Genomic DNA, 17,588 nt, shown 5'->3' on the forward strand with positions numbered 1-17,588 from the left:
GCATGAGAACACAGACCCTTAAACACTAGACCACCAGGGAAGTCCCCTCTGGATCCCTGTCCAACATCAGTGTTAGCTGACTTGCAGAGGCCAATCTTCCTGATAGCCAAGATCAGGGCTGCTGCTTGGTTCTTTTAACGGATCCATCCTCCAACCCCCAGATCTGACTGTGGAAGGCTGCAAAAGTTTTTCCAAATTGCCAGGCATACATCTCCAACAAACGCATTTGTGGGGCTTGTCTCCCTGAGTAGTCATGGCCTGGACGGGGCTTTTCTCTCAAGCAGGACAAGCCCCAGCAGGGCTTCCTGGGGAGGAGTAGGGTCTAGAGCTAATTATCCCAGCCCAGCCCAGAGAGGGCAGGTGTGGGCATGGAAGCCCACACACGGAATCAGTGTCGTCTCTGGGACAGTGGCACTGGGTTGGAAGCTCAGGAGAGCATCAGGGCCCAAGGGTGGAGAGTGGAGCTCCAGGACAAGCCCGGGAACTTGAACCAAGGCAGAGTCAATCTTGGAAACTAGGCACATGAGCAACTCTTGTGCTGGAAAGTATGGGCAGAGTGCCTCATTGCCAGCACAAGCCATGCTGAGAAAAGAGGAGGAAGATATGGTGGACCCGTAAGGGACCCGCAAAGGTGGTGGCACTGGAGGAGACCCCGGACCAGTGGGAGTGAGCGTGGGCCAGTGCCACTGCAGGGGATGGGGTGGGGGCAGGGGCAAGGGGGTGCCTGGCCAGTCACACTGGGGCAAGCACAATGTTGCACCTCAAGGCAAAGAGCTGGGAGGCAGGGTGACGGGTGGGCAGGCTGTCCCACTCTTGGGTCTCTAGGGAGTCTGTAGAACGGTGTGTGTTTTTTCCTGTGGTTGAGCTCAGACTTTCTAATTATCTGAAATAACATTGTGCTTTACAGTCTGACAGCCCTGAGTCTGAATCCTGGCTCTGCCTCCTAAGTGTGACTTGGGGCCAGACACCAAAGCCTCCATGGACCTCATTTTCCTCACCAATACACAGTGCAGAAAATCACTGCTCTGAGGATGACAAGAGCTAATCTATACAAAGCACCTGCCACAGCTTTGTTTCTGCTGATGCCAGCTCAGGAGGCAGGCGCTATTCTTAGCTGTACACGAGGGCATTTGAGGCCGGCTGATGGTCCCCATGCTAGAGCATCATACCTGGACGGGAGGGCTCCTTCTGCTCATCCTTGCTTCCAGGATGTTTTCCACCCTCTGATGGGCCTGGAAACCTCTCCCGGGTACTAGGAGAAGAGAGGAGAGTGGACAGTAGGAAGTGGGGGAGGATGGGCAGACTCTACATCTGTGACCTTTGCAGCCCTGCAGCCTGCGTTTGAGCATCCACCTGCCCAGGGAGTTAGGAATTGATGAGAATGCCCCTAAGAGCACCTGTGGGACTCTGTACTCAGTGGCTGCCCCAGAGCCCAGCTGGTCAAGTATGGCAAGAACTGGGGAGGAGCCACACTCTCCCAGTTCTCTGGGGGCTGCAGGAATTCTGTTACTCTGAGGACTGGAACCTTTTTCAAAATTATTATTAATTTTTATTGGAGTATATTTGATTTACACTGCTGTGTTAGGTTCTGCTGTACAGCCAAGTGAATCAATTATACATACACATAAAAGCATGTATGTATATGTATAATTTTTTTAAGATTCTTTTCCCATATGGGTTGTTACTGAGTATTGATTAGAGTTCCCTTGTGCTATATGGTAGATCCTTATAAGTTACTTTCTTTATATATAGTAGTGTGTATATGTCAATCCCAATCTCCCAATTTATCCATCCCCCACCATGAAGACCAGAAGCTTTGAGAAAATCCAGGTCGGCCCACCCAGCATGGATGTTGGCAGGCAGTCATGCTTCCCCGACAGTCTTCAAAGGCCCAAGCACAGGAGGATGGACAGGGAGGATGGGGAGGATGCCATGTGAAGACTAAGGCAAATCGCTGCCATGTGGACACAGGGAGGATCCCTTAGGAGATTCATAGAAGTAACTGGGGAGGGGCAGTGCTCAGAAGGTCTTAGTTTCTAGAATGAAGCGGCAATGGCTTAAGTAACCATAACTTGAACAATAAAGTAAGTGACCTTACTTTATATCAATAGTCTAGGGATGTTGGTGATGTCATAAAATTGTACAAATGTACCTCTTTGGCTTAGTGAGGTCCAGTCATTCATTTATTAATCAGTAATTTACTGAATCCTTCTTTCAGTGACACAATGTCTGAATATACAGATTACCTGTCTCAGGCCCTCCTCTAGGTGTTAGGGATACAGGCTCTAACAAGCAAAAATAAAAGAGAAAAAGGACAAAACACTTCTCTCAGGTTGCTAACTACATATACCTAAGACTAGCAATGGCTTCTGGAGAAGGCAATGGCACCACACTCCAGTACTCTTGCCTGGAAAATCCCATGGGCAGAGGAGCCTGGTGGGCTGCAGTCCACAGGGTCGCGAAGAGTCAGACACGACTGAGTGACTTCACTTTCCCTTTTCACGTTCATGCATTGGAGAAGGAAATGGCAACCCACTCCAGTGTTCTTGCCTGGAGAATCCTAGGGATGGCAGAGCTTGGTGGGCTGCCGTCTATGGGGTCACACAGAGTCGGACATGACTGAAGCGACTTAGCAGCAGCAGCAGCAGCAACAGCAGCAATGGCTTCACTCTAAAAGCAAGTAGACCTCCTTACCAATGTCTCCTGCATCAAAGACACTTACCTTAAAATGACACAGTCTAAGCTCTAAACAAATTCCCGAGAGCATGACAATTGAATCTAAACTCCTGCATCTTTGAAACATGATTTACACAGAACACTACTTAAACATTCATTAAACAGAATGTGAGTTAAATTAAAAGATGCTTGCTCCTTGGAAGGAAAGCTATGACAAACCTAGACAGCATATTCAGAAGCATAGATGTCACTTTGCCAACAGAGGGCATATTGTCAAAGTTACGGTTTTTCCAGTAGTCATGTACAGATGTGAGAGTTAGACCATAAAGAAGGCTGAGTGCTGAAGAATTGATGCTTTTGAACTGTGGTGCTGGAGAAGACTCTTGAGAGTCCCTTGGACTGCAGGGAGATCAAACCAGTCAATCCTAAGGGAAATCAGTCCTGAATATTCATTGGGAGGACTGTTGCTGAAGCTGAAGCTCAATACTTTGGCCATCTGATGCGAAGAGCTGACTGTTCGGAAAACACCTGGATGCTGAGGAAGATGGAAGGCAAAAGGAGAAGGGGGCAACCGAGGATAAGATGGTTAGATAGCATCACCAACTCAATAGACATGAATTTGAGCAAACTTTATGAAACACTGGAGGTCAGAGGAGCCCGGCGTGCTGCAGTCCATGGGGTCGCAAAGAGTCGAACACAACTGAGCGACTGAACAACAGAATGTGAAGGATATTAGCATAGATATTCTGTCATTATGTGTATATCAGTTCAGTTCAGTCACTCAGTTGTGTCTGACTCTTTGTGACCCCATGGACTGCAGCACACCAGGCTTCCCTGTCTATCACCAACTCCCGGAGACTACTCAAACTCATGTCCATCATTGTGGGTGATGCCATCCAACCATCTCATCCTCTGCCATTCCCCTCTCCTCCCGCCTTCAATCTTTCCCAGCATCAGGGTCTTTTCCAACGAGTTGGTTCTTCGCATCAGGTGGCCAAAGTGTGGGAGTTTCAGCTTCAGCATCAGTCCTTCCAGTGAATATTCAGGACTGAATATATATAGTGTGTATATACACGTATCTATCTATCTATATATTTCTACATATACACACATATGTAAGCCTAGTAAGATCTGATGTTCCTGATGACCAGTGTCTGCAAAGTCAAAGAAAACACAAATGGACATGGATGCCTTAAATGGTGATAACATTTATTGAGGGCTTACTGTGTGCCAGACATTGTTCTGAGAACTTTACATGTAAAAATTCATATAATCATCTGGACAACTCTATGCAGTAGTTACTATTATTATCTCCATTTTACAGCTGACGAAATTAAGGCACAAGGAAATAGACTCACAAAGCCAGTAAGACGCAAAGCCAAAATTTAAGCCCAGGAAACTGGGCTGCAGAGTCAATGCTATCGACTAACCATATTGCCTGATCAGTCTGAGTAATGCACATCTTTACTCTAGGATTTTTTAAGGGAAAGTCTAAGGGACAGATTGTCAGAATTCCTCTGTGGATTGTGTTCCCTTGCCCTAAATTCCCAGGTTCACAGATTCAGCCGACAATGACCCCTGCTCAGGACATGCTCCTGATTCTCCCGCGTCCTACACGTCTCTTCTACTCCCCTTTCCTCCTCCTGCCCCTCTGTCCACGCCCACCACAAAGGTTTCATTGCCAGAAATGGAGGCCACAGCATCCACTCCTGCCTTCACTTTAGCCCCAGGCCCCTTCATGAAGGCTGCAACGCCCGCCCACCAAGAACTGTGGATGGCCTTTGATCCTACAGAATGAAGTACCTGGAGGCCAGTGGAAGTACATTCTTGTCCTGCTCCAACAACTTTATCATGGGAAATTTCTCATAAACAAATTCTCTGTTATATAACATACATATGTGTGTTGTTTGTATACATATGTGCATATATATATATAAAACTATATACATATCATTCAAAAATGGATGTTCTTTGGTGTGATGATGGCGTTGTGAGTGTGTCTTTTTGAAACTTCTTTATCTGTTAGGGGTAAAACTAAAATATTCATAGGTAAGCTGTGAAGCTTTGTATCTGCCACAAACACTCCAGTTAAAAAAAACTGTTCAGAGGCGTCCCTGGTGGTCCAGTGGTTAAGACTTCACCTTCCAATGCAGGGGGTGTGGGTTCTATCCCTGTTCAGGGAGCTACAATCCCACATGCTTTGTGGCCAAAAAAAACCCCAAAACATAAAACAGAAGCAATATTGTAACAAATTCAATAAAGATTTTAAAAATGGTCTACATCCAAAAAAATAAATAAATAAATAAACTGTTGAGAGCAAGGACTAGATGAAATAAGACTTCAAAATGTTAAAAAAAATTTTTTTTTGAAGCTGACTGAAGGAGAGGAACAAGAGTGTCTATACTTTTGGTATGACTGAAATTTTCCATAAAAAACTTCTTGCTCAGAAGAAAATAAATGAGAATTAACGGAACAGTTTGTTTGATATGAGAGCTGTCTTCAATTTCTAAAAATTCATTACAACCAATATTGATTATTAACACAGTCCAGGGGTTGGATGAGTCCAGTAGTTTCAGCAAGAAAGGTCAGCCTCTGCCCCAAGGGCTTGCAAGCAACAAAAACTCACACATCCTGTTCTATTCCTTATTTCTTTTCCACAGACATGGGAAGTCCAGGAAGGCTACTTGGAGGAAGGACGTGATACTTAAGATGGATCTGGAAGGAACTGGGAAGGAAGGTAGGAAGAAGGGAGGGAGAAAATATTTCTGGGGACATCACAAGAAGGCCAGCTTACCCTCGAACCTTCAGAAGGTTTTTCCTGTGGCAAGTTGGAGAAGCTGTGAAGACGTAGATGTGGGTTTAAACCCTGGGGAAGACCTCCATCAACAGAGCTGCCTGGAGGGACAGTGAGCCATCCCCGGGTTTCATGGGGATCCCCATTCCATGTGAGCATAGATAAGAAGAAACAGTCACCTCTCAGGAGTTTAATAGGAGGGCTTGAAACATTAACTGGAAACAGGAGTAGGCATTATATCCTTATTCATGTGAAAAAACATGTGTCATACTCAGCACTGAGATACTAGGAAGACGGGGTTGAACAAATAAGCCTGAATCTCACAGTCTCAAGAAAATAGGTGGGAATCAGGATCATGTAATAGTAACAACAATAATAATAGTCATATGCTTTTATAGAGATTCTTTTCCTCCCCGACATGGCTCCCGGAAGCCATATGACTTTGGTTTCCAGCAATCACTAGACATGAGCCCCGGGCTGCAGCCAGTCCCCTGTTCCTTAGTGCTGGCAATGCCAGGCTCTCAGCAGCACCAAGGACTGCTCTGCGGGACACAGACACCCACGCATGGAGACTCACATCACCCACCAGCTCTCATTTCACCCCCAAAGGCAGCTTTTTCAGAACATCAGACTCAGGTGGTTATAACTTCCTGAACTTCTGCTTCTTCACCTGTAATAAGGGATAGAAGCCTAGCTTTCTCCAGTGGGATAACATATGTGAAATGTATTATATGTTAATGTTCCATGTAAACATATAAATGTTATACAGTTATTTACATAGAAAATAACATGTATTAATCTCCAGTCACCATGGATAATAAAATGATTAATTGGACGAAGCTCCTTTGGCATCAGTTCCATGAGGGTAATAAAGACTATGTCTCCAGGACCATTGTGTGAAGTTCAGAGCCTGGAACTGAGTCGGTGCTCGATAAACACTTCCTGAATAAATGGGTCGAGCCAGGTTGAGCGGCCACAGAGAATTAGCTTAAGGGCTGGAGGTCCACACCAGTCCTCCGGGGTGGTCATCTCCCTCTCCGGCTCTCTGCTCGTCCCCCTCCGGCTCAGCACCTCCGGGCCCCAGGCCGTCCTCACAGACGGCGGTGTGGTCTCTGTAGGGGTCGTCCCTGTGCTCTGGGACCGCCTGGGGGCACCTGGGGGCTTTCCTGCGGTGTAGACACCAGCGCTGACCCCATCCCCGGCAGCTGCAGGGCGCCTGGGCCGCCCAGGCGTAGGCGCCCACAGGCACCGCCAGCAGCACCGCGCACAGGATCACCGTGGTGTGCAGCAGGCGCTCTCGTCCCTCCAGCCCGCCGTCGTCTCGGCCGGTCACAAAGACCACACACCGGCCCTGGCGTGGAGGCTGCCCGCCGAGGCTAAGGCAAATCTCGTATTTTGTGCCAGGGAGGAGATCATCCACGGTGTACGTGTTGATTCCCGGGCCGACGTGGACCACCTTCTTCCTGAAGGCTTCATCCGACGCAATATAGAGCGTGAACCACGTCTCAGGAGTGTCCGCCGCCGCAAACCACTCTAGCAGGATCCCGTGCACCGTCTGCTTGACCACCCGCAGGTCAACATAGGCACTGCTCTCCGAGGGGGAGAAAACAGAACGCGGTGCGAGCAGGGCCTGGGCCGGCTGGACGCGGAGGGAGATGACCACGGTGCTCATGCCAATGGAGTTGGAGGCCATGCAGGTATAATTGCCTCTGTCTACCAGGTGGGCAGCAGGTACGACCAGCTCAGACAGAGTAGCATCTTCTGCAGTAAACGAGGTCAACACTGGGTGGAGAGAGAACAAAACAACTCCGGTAGACATCTCTCTGATAAACAGTCAGCTGGAGAGTGTCCAGCAATGCTGGTGTTTTTGTTTTTGTTTTGGGTGGGGGGTGGGTGTTTGTTCTTGTTGTTTTTAAAGTGGTGGTGACCATTTATTAAGCATGTGTTTGGTGCCAGGGTTTTGCCTCTTGGGCTTCCCTTGCAGCTCAGCGGGTAAAGAATCTGCCTGCAATGCAGGAGACCTGGGTGCAATTCCTGGTCTGGGAAGATTCCCTGGAGAAGGGAAAGGTTATCCACTCCAGTATTCTAGCCTAGAGAATTCCACGGACTGTGTAGTCCATGGGGTCATAAAGAGTCAGACACAACTGAGTGACTTTCACTCACTCACTCTTTTGCCTCTCAGCAACCCTGTAAGGTAAGTAACCAATTTTTACACATGGGAAGTTGAGGACTAGAGTGATTAAGCAACTTGTCCATAATTAGAATTGTTCAGAGTCATTGATTGATCTGGAACCTTGTTCTTCTGCCTATGAAGACTGCACTCTTTCAGCTTCACTAGCTCCTCCTACCAACTGACTTTAGCCTTGCCAAGCTATCCCCTGGTTTCTAGGAGATCTCTCACAATAGTGTGATTGTACAATATCATGAGCTTCAGGAAGTGCCTTTTTACTTTGCAGAGGTAGAGTGGCTCAGAGCCCGGAGCCAAATGCCTGGAATCTATCCCTTACTAAGTAAATGGTCTTGCACTTACTTGGTAAATTAGTAAAATCCATGTACTAAGTAAGTAGAGTTGCTTAGATTCTCTTGGCTTCAACTTCCTCACCAGTAAAATGGGATGATAATAGTACTCACTCCATAAGTTTGACAGTAAGTGGTCAGTATGTGTTAGCTGTTACTAGTATTGAGAGAATGGATTGAACATGATACCAAAGAGACTGATGATAACGCATCACAAGGGATAACATCTGGATGTACCTCACCACTCTCAAAGAACCCACAACAACAAATGCTGTATTTCTCCTTCACTGGTATTTAACCTTGAGCCAATAAGATGTAATCAAAATGATAGGACAAAGTCAAAATTTCAGTTACTTAGGTATTTTTTCCAGAGTTTTGCCACCATGTATTATATAAACTACTGCACAATTGCACTCATCTCACACGCTAGTAAAGTAATGCTCAAAATTCTCCAAGCCAGGCTTCAGCAATATGTGAACCGTGAACTTCCTGATGTTCAATTCAAGCTAGTTTTAGAAAAGGAAGAGGAACCAGAGATCAAATTGCCAACATCCGCTGGATCATTAAAAAGCAAGAGAGTTCCAGAAAAGCATCTATTTCTGCTTTATTGACTATGCCCAACCCTTTGACTGTGTGGATCACAATAAACTGTGGAAAATTCTGAAAGAGATGGGAATACCAGACCACCTGATCTGCCTCTTGAGAAATTTGTATACAGGTCAGGAAGCAACAGTTAGAACTGGACATGGAACAACAGACTGGTTCCAAATAGGAAAAGGAGTACGTCAAGGTTGTATATTGTCACCCTGTTTATTTAACTTATATGCAGAGTACATCATGAGAAATGCTGGACTGGAAGAAACACAAGCTGGAATCAAGATTGCCGGGAGAAATATCAATCACCTCAGATATGCAGATGACACCAGCCTTATGGCAGAAAGTGGAGAGGAACTAAAAAGCCTCTTGATGAAAGTGAAAGTGGAGAGTGAAAAAGTTGGCTTAAAGCTCAAAATTCAGAAAATGAAGATCATGGCATCTGGTCCCATCACTTCATGGAAAATAGATGGGGAAACAGTGAAAACAGTGTCAGACTTTATTTTTCTGGGCTCCAAAATCACTGCAGATGGTGACTGCAGCCATGAAATTAAAAGACGCTTACTCCTTGGAAGGAAAGTTATGACCAACCTAGATAGTATATTGAAAAGCAGAGACATTACTTTGCCAACAAAGGTCCGTCTAGTCAAGGCTATGGTTTTTCCTATGGTCATGTATGGATGTGAGAGTTGGACTGTGAAGAAGGCTGAGCACTGAAGAATTGATGCTTTTGAACTGTGGTGTTGGGAGAAGACTCTTGGGAGTCCCTTGGACTGCAAGGAGATCCAACCAGTCCATTCTGAAGGAGATCAGCCCTGGGTGTTCTTTGGAAGGAATGATGCTAAAGCTGAAACTCCAGTACTTTGGCCACCTCATGCAAAGAGTTGACTCACTGGAAAAGACTCTGATGCTGGGAGGGATTGGGGGCAAGAGGAGAAGGGGACGACAGAGGATGAGATGGCTGGATGGCATCACTGACTCGATGGACGTGAGTCTGAGTGAGCTCTGGGAGTTGGTGATGGACAGGGAGGCCTTGCGTGCTGCGATTCATGGGGTCGCAAAGAGTCAGACACGACTGAGTGACTGATCTGATCTGATCTGATCTGATATCTGAGTGACTGTATTTCTCCGGTTTTACTTAGATATTCCCAGCTGTCTTCTAGATAGTGTTGAGATGCTTCTAGAAAGGCCATCCCTGGCTTCGTGACGTGCTCCAAACCTGCAGGGTCAACACTAAAGATGACTTCTGCTGGGGTGTGAAAGCAGAGCCTGAGCTTCAGGAAATGAAAGACAGGTTCGAATCCCAGCAGTGGGACCCCTGGAGGTCTCTCCCTGGGTCCCAGGATTGCAACTTCAAGCCAATAAGGTCTGATCAACATAGTGGTAGGAAGTGTAACATTCACTCAATATCTAGGACTTCCGAACCTTGTCTGGTAAGAGGTAGCTGGAGGTTAGGGAATGACAGAGTGAGGAAACACTTGTTAAAACAAATGTTCTCAGGGTCTCCCCTGGTCTAATTGAACCAAATCTCCAAAGAGAGGTCTGAAAATTTTATTTCAAACAAGAACCTCAGATGAGTTTTCACAGAAAAGTTTAAGAAATAAGTAATAAGTTATCTCTAGACTCAGTTCTAGCCATAAATTCTATGATTTAAAAATAGTATAGTATTTTGCATCTAGAAGGCTTTCAAAGAATATGTGTGTTCACATACAATATTACAATATATATACAGTATGTTAAGTCAACTAATATATATTTATGTCTTACATACTGTATGCAACATATATATATGTAAACAACAAATACACATGTAATATATATATACTTACATCTCATAGAGTTCTATATGCAACACATATATAAATATATTATTATATACACCTGTGTGTAACAAATATAAATATCATATTGATAGATCTACATGCAACAAATATGTAAATATATTAGTATATAGTATTTACATCATATGTCTTATAGAGATCTGTATGCACCCATTTAAAATAATGCCAATAGTGGGGCACTATCTTGGCATTCTTTCTGTCGTGGTGAGTATAATTCAGGCCTGTCCCAATCTTGCTTGCACCCCTCCTTCATGATTGATCCAGTTTAGAACTTCTCTTCTGAGGACAGGGTTGCTACAGAACTCCCCAGCCCCCCAGATACATGGAGAGGGTGCATGCACTTACCATCAAATTCCCTCCATGTGCTCAGAGGATAAGTCCAGGCAATAGTTGGTGAGGGGCTAGCCTGTGCCAGGCATCGCAGGGTCACATTCTGTCCCACCTGGACGCTGACATTGGCACTGGGGGTTGAGATCTGAGGCTTCGTGCAAACACTGAGCTCCGTTTCGTGAAAAAGTTGCCCTGCCTTGAAGAGAGGACCTCGGCACATGAGATAGGGATTCACCAGGATGACTGGAAGGCTGATGGATTTGATAAACTGGACAAGTCCCCTTAGGCGGCAATCACATAACCAGGGGTTGTCGTGTAGCGCCAGCACCATGCTGGAGAGCATCTCAGCCTCATGGCCAGACTGCCGGTGTTTCTGGTAGGCTGGCCAGTTCAAGAAGACATTCTTGGATACAACTGTCAGTCTATTGGAGGATAGGTCAAGGTAGGTCAGGTTGACCAGGAACTGAAGAGCCAGTTCAGGGAGTGCATCAATCCTGTTGTGTTTGAGGTCCAAGATCCTCAGGAGCGGGGTGGCACGGAATGCTGTCCACGGTACTGAACGGAGTTTGTTCCCCTCCAGTCTCAGTTCTTTCAGTTCTGACAGGTGCTCCAGGGCTCCTGGGTGAATCACAGTGACATTGTCAAAATTGAGCCAAAGGTACTCCAAAGTGTGCATGTTGATGAAAAACCCTCGGGGCAGTTCAAATACGGGTGAGTGTTCAATTCTCACTTGCTTGAACTCTTCAGAAAGGTTCCTTGGGATCTCGCCCAAAGAGATAGATACGCACTTCAGAGTCCTGTACAAAAAAACAGAACAGCTTTGAGATGAACATCAAGAGTCTGGAAAGGAGGATCAGGGCCATCCTGGTATTAGATGTATGAATTAGAAGGGAAAAAATGCAATTCACTTGAGTTAGACCCATTCTGGTAAAAATGCAAAGTTTATCAAACTTCAGCACCAACTAAACCAACTAAAGTGAGTTTCAAAGAGATTTTGCTGATTTCCTGCCAAATCTTGGCCTTCTCCCACACCACATCATCCCCAAAGAAAACCCACTCCCCCACAACCTTCTGGGATCTTGCTAGCCCAGCACACCTGCCAAAACTCTCCTCTGAGCAGGCACATCCTGGCAGACAGGATGGCTGAGCCACATGTGAATCCAGAAAGACCAGAACTAGCAGGAAATAGTGAGGAACTGAAGCCATTGCCTTCTGTAAGAAACTACCTTATGAGTTTTTTAAATAAGTACAGTCCAAGCCTCCAAGTGGCAAATCCTATTATTGGTAATCCATAATGATGTAGGTCAGCACAGCAACAGCAAAGCCCTTGGATGCCCTGAGGTCTGTAATGGCCCAGATCATAAGCTCAGTAAGAACCCAGAGCCCAGATCATAAGCTCAGTAAGAACCCAGAAGAGGGAGCTATTTCTCCTAACTAGATAGCAAATTCACTCTCTTTCTGGCTCTTCAGTCCAGAGAGCAAACTATCAGGCAGATGTCTAATTCAATCCTTATACTGCCTCCCCTCAGTCTCATATGAAAAGATCAGAGAAACAAGCAAGTAATGCTTTTCTGAGCACCATGGTTCAGGTGATTTGGCCAGAATCCATCTAAAATTCATCAATCACAATTGGCTCCTGAAACCCAGAACTTTCAACCAGTCTCTAAATGCAAATTCAGATGATGGTTGACAAAGTAATTTTAGAACCACTCTTATCAGTGGCAATATCTCCAGCATGTGGTGGATTCATTTGTCTTGTGAGTTAAGACAGCTTCACCTGCTGCTTGGATGACCAGAATCAGAGAAGCATCATATACAGAGGTTAAACCACAAGATTGTTGCTTTCTGATTAAATCAAAGCATGTTTCTTGTCCTGAATCACATAACTTATCCTGAATGCAGTGTATCTCACATGTTAAATTTTTTTAAGTTAGATTCTATGTGATTCTGGATACTTTGCCATTCTTCATTCATTCAACAAATATAAATTGGTCATCTGCTCTAAGCCACACCCTTGCTAGATGCAAGGAATGTTGTGGCTAGCAAGACTGCTATGAATCTGGTCCCATGAGGCCTTCTGTCTAGCTTATGCTTCCTAATCTTGAAATCTTTGAAAAGTGAATTTCTCTGTGCAAAGTGAGAAAATTAACACTTTTTAGTGTTTCCAGGAAATACTAGGATTATGCAAAATAAAGTATCTAACATATAGTAGGTACCCAATAAAGTTTAATTCACCTCCCAGACCAACAGACTCTTGAAGACAGTCACTTTCTTTTACTTGGGGTACTATTACTTCTGATGACTGTCAAAATTCCACGGCTTCCCCTAAGATTCATCATATATATTATACCCTATAAAAGACCTCAGGGAAGAAAATCCGCTTAATCGCTAACCAGTGATGGGGAAATGGGTCACCAACTAAGCTGATTATACCCCAGGCTTCCCATCCAAGCCAAATATATTTGCTGGAGTTTCCAGAGAACCTAACTCTACAATATGGCTAGATATCTGGACTTGCTCTCCAGGTAAAGAAAAAATTAGAAAGGAAGGAGAGTGCCGTGGGCACAAAGCTATGGCCGACAAGGAGATGTGCTGCCTAGACACCCTTTGAGAAATGAGTCAGTGCTTGCATGCCCTTCCCAAGGCAGCCCCACGCAGAGACTGACGGTGGTGGGGGAACAGGGACCTGGCCAGTTTGGCATGATAGGGGACAACTCCGATGGGTGGTTCTCATTCCAGAGTTCCCTAGCAGGCTGGCCAAGGTTTTGTCAGGCTTGCTTTGTGGGAAAATATGATTCAATCCACGGGTATCACAAATGACCAGTGAGTTCTTTTCTCATCCCAAAATAAAAATGCCAAAAGAGCCCTACATCCCCTACAATTTCTTCTCCGTTCATCCCATCTAGCTTTCTTAAAAGAATCCTGCTCAACTCAGCCTTCCAGTGGTCTACCGGGAGCTTGAGAAGAACGCCCACTGGCATGTCCTCTCTGAAATCAGCCAGGTCACCATTGCACTGCTACTTCTCTCCTGACTCCTTCATCCTCTGGTTTCCTTATCTGATATTTGGTCATAGGGAGTAGCTGTGCTGTTGGCTAGAAGACTAAACTCAAGAGATGGAACAACAAAGGGAAGGGATCTGAGAATACTACACTTCCATCTCCCTTCTAGCAGGATGCTCTTAGGGACTTGTCTCTTAGGATTCTTAGTAGAGACGGGGTCATGGAAGAGGAGTTACTCTATGTTTGTGAAATAATTAGATAAAATTGGCTTCTGGACAGAAGCAGATTTCCTGTCTATTCAATTGGAGAAAAGTCACTCCAACATGGCCGGAACTTTTTTTTTTTTTTAATATTTATTTATTTGGCTCTGCTGCATCTTAGCTGTGGCATGCAGAATCTTTAGTTTTGGCATGTGAACTCTTAATTGCAGCACGTGGGATCTAGTTTCCTGACCAGGGATCCAACCTGGGCCCCCTTCATTGAGAGCATGAAGTCTTGGTCACTGAACCACAAGGGAAGTCTCATGACCAGAACTTTGAAGAGCTCAGACTGAGAACCAGACAACCTACTAGGGAGCAGGTGTGCTATCTTTCCTCTTTCTCCAGCTGGGGTTTTTCCTTCTTTCCTCCACCTGCTCCAACCACGTCTGAGATGGTCCTGTAGGCTCCCCTTGCTCTGGGGCATGCCTGTGACAGACGCACAGAAGACTATGTCCCTAGGCCCTTTTGAAATAGGTGGGCTACATGACCAATATTCACGCCAATGAAATGTTGGAGGAAATAATGTTTCAAAGGTCCCTCCATGATTCTCCAAGTTCTCTTCTCTCTTGTTGGAACAAGCATTGCCATTCCAGGTGGTAGAGCCTTCATCAACCTGTGTCCCTGGGTGAATAAGAGAGCAGGACCCTTTCTCCATCCTTATTTCCCACTCACTCAAGTAGACTCCATGAGAGCAGGAATATTTCTATGTTAAGCCACTGATATCTGGGAGCTGTTAACACAGCATAAGCCTAAGCTATCCTGACTACAATGCCCTTATAATCAAATAAAATATGCTCAAATAATTGTAAGTTGATTTCTGTCTCTCTTGGATTAAAAGTTTTCAGCTCTAGTCTTCTAAACCTGCTGCTGAGTCTCTTGATTAATAGCCTAGTTTAATAACCACATCCACTTCCCAGGATTAAATTTCGCTTGTCTGCCTTTTAGTACCCTGTAAGGTTGCAAGTCTACATCGAGTGACCTACTATGTAAATCAGGAGGAATATAACCATGTTGCATTAAAAAAAAAAAAAAGAAAGACATTATGGAGATGTCATGATTTCAGCCAAGCTCCAAACAAGGCTTCCTAGGGCCACATGCTGTGGGATCACCATAGTATAGGCTGGTCTTCAGCATCTGGGAGATTAGAAATTCTTTTCCCAAGACTCTAAGAAGACATTAGGTTTTCAGGGATTGACTTATACTAACCAGACTCATGTACCAACAGACTAATATATAAACAGGACATCATTTTATTTTTTACAACATGAATGTGTTTTTTCCAATGACTTGAATATTCACGAGCACAATCCAGGATGATTCTTCTCTACAAGAGCAAACCAAGGAAGACAGAACACACAAAGAGAGGCTGACAGAAGGGTGCTCGGAAGCTGACCATCTGGGGAGCCATTCCATTCAGACCACTAAGGTAGGTCTTCATGAATCACTGGGAAGTTGAATCTTTTTTCGCTCTTTTTCACACACACATGTGCGCACGTGCCGGGGCGGGGGGCACACACACACATAATATTGGATAAATACTAACAGGTTTTTGCTTTCAAGTTCCTGATTTTTCTTCAAACAGGGTTCAATAAAACTGACTACATGTTAGTTGGGCCAGTAATTGTTCAGTCTTGATTGGCTCAGTCAGTCATTTAGAGAAAATATCTTTATCATTTCAACAGATGGCTGCTTTAATCTACCACACTTACATTTGTTCTGATTTGGGGAGTGCCTGTCAGTCTCATACATCAAACAATCAGAGTTGAAACTTGAGTCTCATAAGGCATTGCAGAATGCCTTTACACATCTAGATTGAGGGGAAGCCCAATTCAGTCTGCCACCTGTTTTTGTAAATAACATCTTCTTTGAACTCATCCGTGCTCATTAACTTGCATATTGTCTGAGACTGCTTTCACACTCAAGAGATGAGTAGCAGCAACAGAGCTTAAATTCTCTCTTATCTGGCTTCCTTTACAGAAAAAAATGTTTGCTGACCTATGATATAGACAGCGGCTTCGTCATCTTCTAACCAAATAATTTCTCTAGCCAATAGCCACGGTTCTCAAATTATAGTCAGTTGGACCCTCCAGATGATGGGCAGGAAATATACATGTATGAAAATCCCATGTTCGTGTGCACTGGTGCTCTCATGGTTCTGACCCCAGGTTTCGCTTAGATCGAGAAAAACCCATTTCCATAGTAAACCTGCTATGAGTCACACTGCAGAGATCTACACTGAATAAAGACCCTCAGCCTGGCCGGAACATTATCAAAGATTCAGATCCTCCAAGAAAATTTATCACTGTCCTCTATAAATTGTTCAGCTCTTTGGGCTTCAGTTTTCTTGTCTGTTAAGTCAAATAGCCCAGGCTTCAAAACAGGTCATTTTGAAGATCAAAATGAGAGAAAACAAGAAAATAAGTTGTAAGGTCATCCATTGTAAGGTCTTTTGTAAATGTCACAGGAAGTAGTTTAGAAATGATTGCATCACATTGGTTTTTATATTCAGCAAATATTAAAGACGATACAGGGTCTCAGATGACACTAACAAAGTAGCTTCCTTGCATCACTTGCTGTCCCCAGTTTCAAAAAGCTGTCCCATCACTTGCTTTCCTGAGTTGTTACCCAAAGGCCTTGGCACCAAACACCTTGGGTGTTCTCTTCATTAGAAGACAGTTCTACAGACAAGACAGAACGCTGTCCTTCTGCGGGAAACATTTGCCTTCTCCTGTGCACAGAGACCACATCTCAGAGGTTTCCCACCTTTAAGCAAATTGAACAGGAATCCTCCTTTGACATGGCTTATGGAGTGACCCAGGAGGCTCTGAGACACCTCCGGGAACTCAGGTAAGTTTCAGTTAGAATCACAAAGAGTGCTACATAGGGACAGAAGTGAGCTGTGTGCCAGACAGTGTTGGGTGTACCATGCCACCTGCTTCAGAGGATCTCTCAGATCCCTTCAGTCTCACATTCTGAGTAAATGAGCAGTAGTCTCATGGCATCATCCAAACCTCTAGAATTTACTAAAAATCAGATGATTAGAATCCATGAGTGTCCACAGTGAGGGCATGGTGTTTGTCTCTGTATGTGTATGTGTGTGACTATACAAATGTGGAAAATGGACAAAGATTAAATGTGAGTGCCTACCAGTTAGCATAAATGTAGTCAAGATGCAGTGTAGGAAGCAGTAAGGACTAGCAACTCCGGAAGCAAGTGTGTGGTCCGAACGCTAGAGCTGCCACTTCCTAGCTGTGTACTTGTGAGCAACATAGGTTAGATCACTGCCCAGCAAAGTTTGCCCTGCCGCACCATTACCTCTGTGGGAGAACTGTCCCTTTCTGCCCTGTTAAAAGCTTAGTTTTGGCCATGAGACTCACTTTGGCAGACAGAATATGGGCAGAAATAGCAGTGTTAAGGAGCTTAAGAGGTATTGTACGTTTTTTCTCATTTCTCTATCATCTGACATCTCCATGAAAGAAGCCTCCTCCAGATAGCCACTGAGTCTCCATCCTGGGCCCCAAGTAGGACACAGGGAGCAGAGCCACCCCAGTCAACCCACCAGCCTGTAGACTGTGT

At 44.9% G+C, this 17,588-nt stretch overlaps 1 protein-coding gene across 1 annotated transcript; it reads right to left on the bottom strand.

The window, feature by feature from the left end:
* Window positions 1–6,458: 6,458 nt before the first annotated feature.
* Window positions 6,459–11,958, bottom strand: LRIT2 (leucine rich repeat, Ig-like and transmembrane domains 2). The gene is made up of 3 exons (XM_061405780.1): window positions 11,849–11,958; window positions 10,768–11,549; window positions 6,459–7,252 (listed from the first exon to the last, which is right to left on the bottom strand). Exons 1-3 carry the CDS (start codon window positions 11,956–11,958, stop codon window positions 6,459–6,461), a joined length of 1,686 nt encoding a protein of 561 aa, XP_061261764.1.
* Window positions 11,959–17,588: the final 5,630 nt, after the last annotated feature.

This window comes from Bos javanicus, chromosome 28 (genome assembly GCF_032452875.1).
Source record: "Bos javanicus breed banteng chromosome 28, ARS-OSU_banteng_1.0, whole genome shotgun sequence".
NCBI classification, from domain to species: Eukaryota; Metazoa; Chordata; class Mammalia; order Artiodactyla; family Bovidae; genus Bos; species Bos javanicus.

What these genes read in the sequence shown, in the direction of transcription:
- LRIT2 (XM_061405780.1), bottom strand. Translation starts at nt 11,958, where the DNA reads ATGGCTTCAGTTCCTCACTATTTCCTGCTAGTTCTGGTCTTTCTGGAT. An exon ending in TCAGAGGAGAGTTTTGGCAG is followed by an intron (nt 11,550 to 11,848) that starts GTGTGCTGGGCT and finishes TTTTTTGTACAG; the next exon opens with GACTCTGAAGTGCGTATCTA. An exon ending in CACATGGAGGGAATTTGATG is followed by an intron (nt 7,253 to 10,767) that starts GTAAGTGCATGC and finishes CTCTCCACCCAG; the next exon opens with TGTTGACCTCGTTTACTGCA.